At 48.2% G+C, this 10,478-nt stretch overlaps 1 protein-coding gene across 1 annotated transcript; it reads right to left on the reverse strand.

Annotated features, from left to right (window-relative positions):
* Window positions 1–794: 794 nt before the first annotated feature.
* On the reverse strand, window positions 795–6,715 carry RPL10A (ribosomal protein L10a). The gene is made up of 6 exons (XM_006115655.5): window positions 6,572–6,715; window positions 5,122–5,196; window positions 4,721–4,801; window positions 4,176–4,324; window positions 3,062–3,234; window positions 795–993 (listed from the first exon to the last, which is right to left on the reverse strand). The coding sequence occupies exons 1-6, from the start codon at window positions 6,574–6,576 to the stop codon at window positions 823–825; spliced, it is 654 nt and encodes a 217-aa protein (XP_006115717.1). The 5' UTR covers window positions 6,577–6,715; the 3' UTR covers window positions 795–822.
* Between the last annotated feature and the right edge of the window lie 3,763 nt (window positions 6,716–10,478).

Below are 10,478 nucleotides of genomic sequence, written 5' to 3' on the forward strand. Positions count from 1 at the left end.
ATCTTCATCATTGGAGATTTTAAGAGCAGATTAGGTAAGACCTGTCAGGGATGTTCTACAACTACATGGTTCTTGGCCCTGCCACAAGTGCAGGGGACTGGATGACCCCTTGAGATTCTTTCCAATCCTACAATTCCTATAACATTCTTCAGCCCACTATCACCTCATTTCCCAACTTTTAACCCCCTCTCCAAAAGTCCTCAAAGCCTTAGTCTTAGCCAGCTTAAACTTTCGTAAGGTGGAAAGAAGTCCTATAACCAGCAGCTGTGCATAGGGGCCTACCACCAGGAAGTTAGAACAAGGTGGCGATCCAGCTGGCTCTAGTTAACCATTAGTGTTTGCAGAGGCTTCTGGGAGTCATGTGGGGCCTATAAAAATGAGGTGTAGCTTGATGCAGGGAGTTCATTTCAGGAAGGCTATGCTGCTGAAGGGAAAGAAAGCTGGAACTGCAGAACCCAGCAGTAATACTACTAAACAGGCCAGACCCTGGGAAAGGCACTTAATTAGGCACTGATGTTTTCTGCATTTATTGTCACAGGTGTTGGCAAACTGGCTGCTTTTGGGCCTCTTTTCATTGTAAAGGAACTATTAACTTGCTGTATCAATACAGCCATTAAAGAGCCATTTGAAATCTAGTGACTAGTTTTACAAAAACCAGGTATTTAAATAGCTGAATGTAACCTTACCTCCCCCCATTGGGTTGAAAGGGAAAATAAGCTAATTCTGTTTGTGAGCATCTAAGTAAAAGACAAGCTGAAATCTAACATCCCACCAAACAAGAGACAGCAGCGAGGTGATCTAGAACCATTTATTACTGCCAATCTAGTAGAGGCGCTGTGGCTTGCCCATGGTGCTCTTGATGTACAACGCACGCACATTCTGCCAGTTCTTCTTCAGCAAGGACACCAGGAAGTTGATGGCCAGATGAATGTTGTAGACTAGCTCATCCTCAGTCATTTTCACATGGCCAACAGCCACAGCCAGACAGAGCACCTGGGGACACAAAGCTGTGTCATAACTGTGGCAGGGAACTGCCTTGACTGGAAAGGGACATGTCTTAAAAATCAGGTCATAACTTAGAGTGCAGAGTCCTGAAGTCTATTTGGCCATTTTACAGACCAACCCTCACTAGCTTAAACAGCCATCAAAAACTTTTTGCAGGCAATTAACATAACATTAACTTTGCTTTGGAATGCCTCTCTGGGGCTGAGTTTAAAACTGTTTTTAAATGAATCACAATCCCATGTGATTTAAAATTCCCCAGTTCTTCAGTGACCTGTAAATCCTACTGTAGAAATTCCAAATAACTTTTGTAAATGCTTCATATTTGAAGGACCCAGTAAATAAGATATGTAAATTCAAACTTCAGTTTAATAACGGTGTTTCAACATCTAAAAAACTACTCTTCCAATTTACATATCAGTATCTAGAAAGCTTATGAGTGCAGGTTAAGTTTGCCAACTGGTTTCCACGGTGTTTTTCAAACGATGGGTCACAACCCAGTACTGGATTGTTGCTGCAGGGTGACCAGTGGGGATGCGAAGGCAGGCTACCTGCCTGTCCTGCATTGCAGACTGCACTGTATACAGAAGCTGCTGGCAGCAGGCACAGCTCCCAGGTGAAGGGAGAGTGCACAGGGCTTTGTGTACTGCCCCTACCCCGAGCACTAGCCCCATACTCCCACTGGCTCATCTACCCATACCACCTGCTTAAATTTTGCATCTTGTAAAAAAGAACAGCGACAGATCAGCATTAAAGAATGAGCTCAGTCACCTAAGAGGAAGACACATTCAAAATATGACCTGGTATGCTTACCAGTTAACTGACCCTTGCCAAAACAGTCCCAGCCGCAGAGGGACCAGTGGGCCAGTGGCAAGACCCCAAGATCCCAGTGGGCCCATGTTAAATGAGCTAGGGTTTAACAGGTTAACTGTTTTCATCCCTACTGGACCACATTTAGCAGAGCACTTTAAAGTGTGTGTAAGCCTTAGAAACAGCCTCATTAACTGGATTAATGTATCAAATTTAAACCATTATGGTCCCCAACAGACGGTTAATGTAAATTTGAATTTAGGGCTATTTTGATCTAAAGCATGATTCTGCTCCCTATAGTGAACTTTCTTCGAAGTCAGAGACAGGACAAGACTGCAGATTAATTTCTTACACATCCTCATGTCCCAAGCTTACAAAGCATTGACCTGTATTGGTAGAATCCTGTTCTAATTCCTGGCTAACGAACTGGGCTACATGCCTGCAATGCCAGGAGCTTATATTGGGTGCACATCTCCTCCTGCAAGATGTCAAATGATCTTAACTCCCACACACTTCAGTGAGCACTGAGGGCATTCAGCATTCTGGAATATCAGGCTCTCCTCCAGTTTTTCCTCTTTTTAAAAAGTTTCGATTACGGACAAGTTACATTCTCCCCTCACATCAGAAGATGAATGCTCTAGTTATATTCCCTGAATGCACAGAAGTTGACTGACTGGATATTCATAAAACACTAGAACTGGAAGGGACCTTGAGAGGTCATTGAGTCCAGTCCCCTGCCCTTATGGCAGGAGGACAAAGCACCCATCTAGATCAGTGTTTCTCAACCAGTGGTACGAGTACCCTTGGGAGTACTTGAGAGAAGTCGGGGGGGTACGTCAACAACTGAAATTTGGAGAAAACTGAATTTTTGTTTTAAGTTTAATAGCGCTTTATCATTTTTGTACTTTTTACATTCAAAAATTTCATCTCCCGCCTGACTACGATCAACTTGTTTAAACAAATGTGTTGCAATAGTAGAAAAAAAAAATTGTGTCTGAAAACTGTAGGTACTGGGGGTACTTTTTTTTTTAAAGGGGGTACTTTTCATAAAAAGGTTGAGAAACACCGGTCTAGATCATTAGCTTTATCAATATTCTTAAGAAAAGCTGATGGATACCTGCAGTTCAGCCCTGGAAAGTAGAAATCCACATGGCATGGGAGGCAGCCAGTTACTTCATTAAATCCCATCCCCCACAAGCCACATAACTGGCTTCTCAGGTTGGAGTTTGGGGGGGGGGGGTAGGTTTACCTTCTTCATTTGAAATTTGATGGTAGACTTGACCTCATCAATCTTGGCCACCATGTTCTCATTGTGGGTAAGAAGGGAGGGGAACTTGCCAGCTTTGTTCAGACCTGGACCCAGGATACGAGGAATCTGTTTGATCAGGGACTCAGAAGCCAGGAAGGCGTCATACTTCTTAGCTATGGGAAAAGATTAATGCATGGTTGTAATTCTTCCCCTCTCGATTCAAGGCTTGATTTCCTCCCCAATTAGCAGCAGTTTCTTTAAGAGCAATCACACCAAAGGCCCTTTTTTGTATATACAGAATCTTCAGACTCTAGAATAAGGTCACAAGGTAAGCCTAGCCTATATTAGGGCTTTTGCCAGTGTGCATGTTGGAATGTGATGTTATGTAGGATTTAATACCAAATGACCTAGTATAAATGCAATTATACTAGAAAAAAGTGATTTTGCCAGAACAGCTTCATTTGCTCAGGGAGCTGGCATGAAACACCTTTTTGCCAGCAGAAGCTGGATAAGCCAGTAACTGTACGATCACAGTTTACTATTGATCTGGCATATCAGAGAGGTAGGCGTCTTAGCCTATATGCAAAAGCACATCTGCTTTTTACCAGATGTGCTTTTTAGCACATCTGACCAAGTAGCTTTTTGCCAAAATAAATCTGTTAGGACTGACTGAATGTGATCCGCAACACCTGGGAGTAAATCAGACCCTTCCCTGTAACTACGTAAGTGTGACCCTGATAAAGAAAGTGAGGCTGAATCAATCAGAAAGGAATATGCTGTTACAGCAGAGCAGACACCAAGGTGTTGTGGGCACTGATTTCGACTAATAGCACAAAACCCAAGTGTAGTCTGACTAGTGACTAAAATCTGCACCCGATACTAAAATCCCCAACATAGGTAAGGTCAAACAAGACGAAGAGATGCTCAGGCAAACCACCATACTTCAGAACTAGGTTGCCCTGTCACTTTTAACCAACTTCTCCCAAACTAGGCAGTGAGCAGGAGCCTGGCTGCTGGGGGAACTCCACACTGGTCACATTTGGAGTAACTCCCCCCCCAAGAGATGTTAGTTACAGGGATACTGGCAGCTCTAGTCCTTCACAGTGCCACTCACCCAGCTTTTTCACTAGCTTCTTGTTCTTGTTGAGTTTCTTCAGAGCTTCAATATCCATGTGAGGGATGTCAACTGCTTTGGCCTCATCACAGTGTTGCTGGTCCCCCAGCACACAGACTGAGAATTTAGGGCGTGGGGTGGACTTGAGCCTGTCAGGAAGGGAAGATGACACCGCATGCTGTCACTACACACTGCCAGCACCACACACCTTGAGGGGGCATGCACAGCCATGATCATGAGATCTTACCACAGTCACCAGCGATTCTTCATCCACCAGCCTCTAATCTGGCTTCTCCTATTGGTCGGTGGGATCAGCACAGGAGCCTCACCACACCTCCCCTCATGTTTTAAGACCCAGGGTAGGGGTCCGTCCAGCCACACCCATGCGGTGATTTGGGGGGTCTGAACTACCCGGGCAGTTCAGCATTGCACCCTCCTGCCACTGTATCAAGCAGTCAATGTGCTGCTCATCACATGGGCATTCAAGTGCCCAGAGGGAGTGGGGTGCAAGCTGAAGGCTGGGTGGGATCAGAAAGTTGCCGAACCTGACGGTGCCAGAGAAACGCTTGTCCTTCTGCGGATCATAGTTTTTCAGACTAATCTGCAACTCCACAGTTTCCACAAACCTGAAGAATGGAAAAAGAAACAGGCCATGTGAGAATTTAAGAAGCCAGTAAAACAAGATGAACATCAGCAGGGCTTGACAAACCACGGCAAAATCCACTCGCCAGCCCCGTACCGCGCATGCGCGGACCGCCGGTGAACGGGGCGACCGGCTGAAATCTACTCACCACGGGCGAGTAGATAAATGGATTTGTTGAGCCCTGAACATCATTACAAGAAAAGCTGTAATGACATCTAATAGAGCAGGGATACTCTGCCACAACCCCCCCTTTTTTTCACCAGGGAAAAGACCCTAGCCACAGCACAAAAGGAGAGCTCTTACTTGCGTGGTTTCGCTTGAGTCCCTTGCAATACCTCCCTCACTGCTTCATACAGGGTGTCACGGGAAACTTTGCTGCTGTGAATTTGAAAGACACAAAGAGCAGGTCAGGCACTTGAAAGGAATTCCCCACTTTGGACAGAATGCAGATGCAGCATCCCACCTAAAACTACCTTTATAATTCTGCCTACAAGGGTAGCTGGTTAGTGTGCTAAGTAGTAATAGAGATGTAGCCGTGTTAGTCTGGTCTTGCTGAAACAAGAGACAGGACTATGCAGCACTTTAAAGACTAACAAGATGGTTTATTAGGCGATGAGCTTTCGTGGGCCAGACCCACTTCCTCAGATCAAATTGTGGAAGAAAATTGGCATGACCATATATACCAAAGGGTATATATATGGTCATTTATGACATATATGGTCATGCCAATTTTCTTCCACAATTTGATCTGAGGAAGTGGGTCTGGCCCACGAAAGCTCATCACCTAATAAACCATCTTGTTAAGTCTTTAAAGTGCTACATAGCCCTCTCTTCAGTTAGTGTGCAGCATTCTGGGGCAATGAAAGAGTTCCCTGAAGTGATGAGTACTCAATTACACCAACTTGGGGCTGGTGCCGCAAAGACAAATGAAACAGACATTCGGGTTCAATAGGCAGGCCCAGAAAAGTGCAAATAACTAAACAGCAACCATGGCGAAGTGTACACTAGAGCCATACTTCATACTCGTCTCAGGGTTTTAGGGATGCACAATCCCATTTAATTGGTTGACCAGTTGAAGACGTGTAACCAGGGAACTGATTCAAGTGGAGGTGCCCCCCACCCACCAGAGACCCGTGAACCCTTCTGCATTTCAATACAGTAACAATTATTGGTCTTCTCGGCCCATTTCGTTGCCCAGCCCCAGAGCTGCTAGAGCCCCCCCCAGAGCTGCTAGACCCCCCCCCCCCCAGCAGGAGCAAAGCAGCTCAGGCAGGTTATTCCCTTACAGAGCAGTGCGACCCCCCCGCGAAAGACCCGGCCCTGGGGCACCCAAGGGGGCGCTACAGGCTCACGAGGAGCGAGCTCCGCTCGAGGAGGCGGCTCCCACTGGGGCTACTAGCCAGGCCGGCCACGGACGCGCCCCCGAGGCGGCCAGGCCCTGGGACCGGACAACAGGGGCGGCCTGGTCTGCCCTGGCCCGGCAGCAGCTGGCTCCGCCCAGCCCGCGGCCCCAGGTGACTCCGCGCGGAGACCCCAGCCCACCGCAGCCCGGCGCAGGTGGGACCCGGCGTGTCTCGGCCCCGGGCTCTCAGCGCTGCCCAGCCCCCAGCGCAGAGCCCCCCCCCGGGCCCTGCCGCCCCGGCCCAGCCCCAGACGGGCCCCCCTCTTCCTCAGGCGGCAGCCGGACCCGCCGCCGGAGCCTCCCAGGAGGCGGATGGCACCGGATTGAGGGCGCCCCCCCCCCGACACGAACCTCATCTTGAGAGCGCTCCTCGCCTACCGGGCGCCGGCCTGAAAAGGGGCGGCCGCGCGCAGATGGCGCTATAAATAGGGCTAAGTCTCGCGAGAGCTGGGGGCACGCCATTTTGAGAGAGGCAGGGTGGAAGCAACTCAACGCCAGGAGTCAGGCGCTAGGGGGCGGTGGCGATACACGTGTGCGCAGTCGGAGGGCCCCCTAGCGTGGCTCGTGAAATGCAAGCTACGCGCTGCACGCTTGTCTGCTTCTGGGATTCAGGGGGAGGCGAGGCGCGAACTCTCCACTGCAGCGTTGGCTCAGTGGGACGGTGCAGTCCATCAGGCTGCAGAGTTGAGCCTGTGGCGCAGGGCTGCTCGACATATGGCTGAGTTGTTTGTGGCCCACGGTGCGGTTTGGGTTTACGTGGGACTCAATGCGCAGCCCACGGGTGGGATCCTTGGAACGTGACCTCCTCTGGGAACACGCTTCACAGTGGCGAGGCGTCTCCCAGGCGGGGTGAGCATTGAAAGACGCAAGCGGACAGGCTGGCTGGAACAGATGGGTACAGGGTGCCGGTGTTTCTAGTCCCCAGGGAGGAGGTGCCGGCAGTGCCAGGGCATTGTGGAAGTGTTGACTGGCTTAGACTGGCCGGCTGTGTCTACATTGGCATGATTTTGCGCCAAAGCGACTGCTTTGGTGCAAAAACATGCTGTCTGTCTACACTGGCGGGGAGATCTTGCTCAAGAACTATAATGCTCCCACTCAGGAATAAGCCCTCTTGTGCAACTGTTCTTGCACAAGAGGCCAGTGTAGACAGGCAACATGAATTTCTTGCGCAAGAAAGCCTGATGGCTAAAATGGCCATCGGGGCTTTCTTGCACAAGAGAGCATCTACACTGGCACGCATGCTTTTGCGCAAAAGCACATCTCTTGCGCAAAAGTACATGCCAGTATAGACGCTCTCTTGCGCAAATACTTTAACGCAAAAACTCTTGCGTTAAAAGTATTTGCGCAAAATCTTGCCAGTGTAGACGTAGCCGCTATGTTTGGGTTCAGCACCACAGTTTAAGACTTAATCTTTGTATTTATGCCTGACAGTGGGAAAGAAGCTATTTGTATATATATATTTGCATGTTTATTCACCCACACTTAAACTGTGGCCCTCAGCCTGTGCTGTGAGTATCTGTGGCCCCCGGGGTCTCCAAAGTTGAGTAGCCCTGCTGTAGAGTCTCTACTGAACTTTAGGGAAGGCTGGGTGACGATGCTATTGAACTAGATCAGTGGTCACCAAGCAGTAGATCGGGATCTACCAGTAGATCTTGGAGCCTCTGACAGGTGATCCTGACTAGTTTGACCAGGAAGCTTTCAAGCGTTGGCACTTCAGTTGCCCTTCCACCCTCTGTCATACTGCTCCTACCCTTTGCCTTGGAGCTGCCCCCTGGGAGCCTCCTGCTTGCTGTGCAGGGTGTGGGAAACAGAAAAGGGGTGGTACTTATGTCAGGGTGTCTCGCCCCCCAGACACACATGTATTCTATCTCCACACAGGGAGAGGGGGATGGAGGGAGCTTGGCAATGCAAATCTGTCCCTCTCACACACAGTGTGCGTCTCTGTCATTCTCACAAACACACCCCATCTTTCCCTCTCAGCTCCCGACCCAACACACACGTGGGTGGTTGTTACTTCTGTTACTGCGTGCACAGAGGGTTATTTTTGGTTTTTGACTGGTCTGTGCGTTTCATAATTTCCATTTCTCTCTTATGGTTACATGTAATTCTTTGAGTAGTGATTTCTAAAATGCCTGACCTGTCAGGGCTGGAGTCATTATCCTTATGGTAACTGCTGCTCCTGGAGGTGGCTGGCATGTCCCTGCAGCCCCTGAGAAAGGCAGAACAGGGGGTCTCCTAAGTAAGTTGGGGTGGTGGGCTGTTAAATGTGAATTGTTATACCTAATACATATTGCTCTTTATCCTTGTCTCTCTCTCCTCCTCCTTTGGATTTTAATTCTCTGGTTCTCCTTCAGCATCTTCTCTGAGGGCTGTGTTACTGGTCCTCCTCTTGTTTCCCTGTACACCTTGGGAGACCCAGTCTACATCCACAGCTTCTGTGCTGAAGAGTCACCAAATGTACATCCTCCTGCAGTCTCACCCCTGCGTTCTGTACTTCCTTTCTGAATGCATTTCTGGTTTCTCACTCTCCATCAATACAACGAGAACATTATTTCTCAAGGCAGATTGTTCCATCTGACTGGTGAACCTTTGCTAGATTGATTCTATTGACCATGGGTTCTGAGAGGACTGGAGGAGGCTTCCTTGATATTATGGTGCAGAGTTTGCTTATCGGCTTTCAGCAGCACTGCAGGCTTAGATAACTAATTCCCTCTCCCTCCCTTTTAAACAGGGCAGAAGAAAGAAACCAAAGTGCAGTTTTACAATACCTTATTTGTTCATATTTAAAAACCTATATTGATGGCTAATATAAGGGTTGGGAGCATACATGTTCCAGTAATTACAAAATGTTGCCTTTTTCTACAAATACTTTGACGCTTGTGAGGAGTGGGACATGGTGCCCATGGTTCTTTTATAAATTATATTTTTTTGTAAATAAAAAAGATGAGACAATAATGGAAAAAAGTGTGATTGGGTGTTGTTTGCTTTGTGTCCCCTTTTTTAAGGGGCATTGTTGTGGAGTAGGATGATCTGGGGTAGTTGCTGTAGTATAGAGTGATTATCTGGGACCTCGCAGATATTGGGTTGCTTACTCTCTGCAGGCAGCCAGCGGAGAAATTTAGTAGATGTGCAGGCAGTAATCTTGCACTGAAGCGTGTACAGGAGTGTTCTGAATTACACTGGAAGGACTGTTTGAACCATCCAGGAGAGATGTTCTGCCCTGGAGGATGTGGGCAGAGGGGGGCCAGCTGCTATTTAACAAAATTGTTTCCAAAATTATCATCTGTGGTGACTTCTCCCACAAGTACAGATTCCTACCAGTCTGACCAAGGCAAATATATATAATATGTATCTTTGTAAATAGCATGAAACTTTACTGTACATTATCAAAGCAATTTAACATACAAAGTTTCAATGTAGAGCCTGTTTACACTGCAGTAAAAGATGTGTAGTTAGCCATGTCAGCTGACCCAGACTTGTGGACATAGGCTCTGAGACATCAGGAGGATCCTATATTCTGGGCTCCAGCTCAAGCTGTAACATCTACAGCTTTCCCTTCTCCCCAGTCTTGCAAGCCCCTGTCAGCTCAACCTGCTGCCAGGCTTTTAGTTCTATGACATATCCTAGACTATTGTAGCATCAGGTCTTGTGGTGAGAAGTACACATTTATGGATTCTCTGTCATGTCAATCCAGGGAAGAAGCAATTAAATGTATGCTCTCTGTTACCTTCCCACCCTAATCCCCATTACCTGCATTCTGCCCTCGCCCCTCCCCCTCCCACTTATCCTTTCTTTGTTCCCAAGGTGTGAGCTTTGTACCTTGGAAGCCTGGGGGTGGCTTTTCCCATGTGGGTGGAGCTGGAGCCTTCCACCTCTGGCTCCACAGGCAGGTACCTTATCCACTGTAGGAGCCCCCCAACCTCTCTACAGTCTGGCCCCCCTTATCCTTCCTTTGTTCCAAAAGTGCCAGGTTCCTCCATTGCCAAAGTGGTGGCTACTGGAGGAGCCCCCCAACCTACCTACATTCTGAGCCCCCCTTATATAGCTAGTGGATTCAGTGTTTTCTGATCAGATGGCACATCACACTGCAACAACCTTCTGCAGCAGCATCTCCAGCCCTGTTCTCATGGTGCACGACAGCGTACTGGTGAAAAGTGCTGACCTGCAGCGAGAGCAAAGTACCCTTGTGTAGAGGGAGGCTGCAGAGGGACACTGTACAAATGGCATATTACACTGTGATGGTGCAGGCAATGCTAGG

The sequence above is a fragment of the Pelodiscus sinensis genome, chromosome 27, assembly GCF_052426305.1.
Source record: "Pelodiscus sinensis isolate ZL-2025 chromosome 27, ASM5242630v1, whole genome shotgun sequence".
NCBI lineage: Eukaryota > Metazoa > Chordata > Testudines > Trionychidae > Pelodiscus > Pelodiscus sinensis.

Excerpts from the sequence above, each read along its gene's own strand:
- RPL10A (XM_006115655.5), bottom strand. Across the intron at positions 4,325-4,720 it reads CGTTTCTCTGGCACCGTCAG|GCTCAAGTCCACCCCACGCC; the intron begins GTTCGGCAACTT and ends CCTTCCTGACAG. Across the intron at positions 994-3,061 it reads TCAAATTTCAAATGAAGAAG|GTGCTCTGTCTGGCTGTGGC; the intron begins GTAAACCTACCC and ends TTGTGTCCCCAG.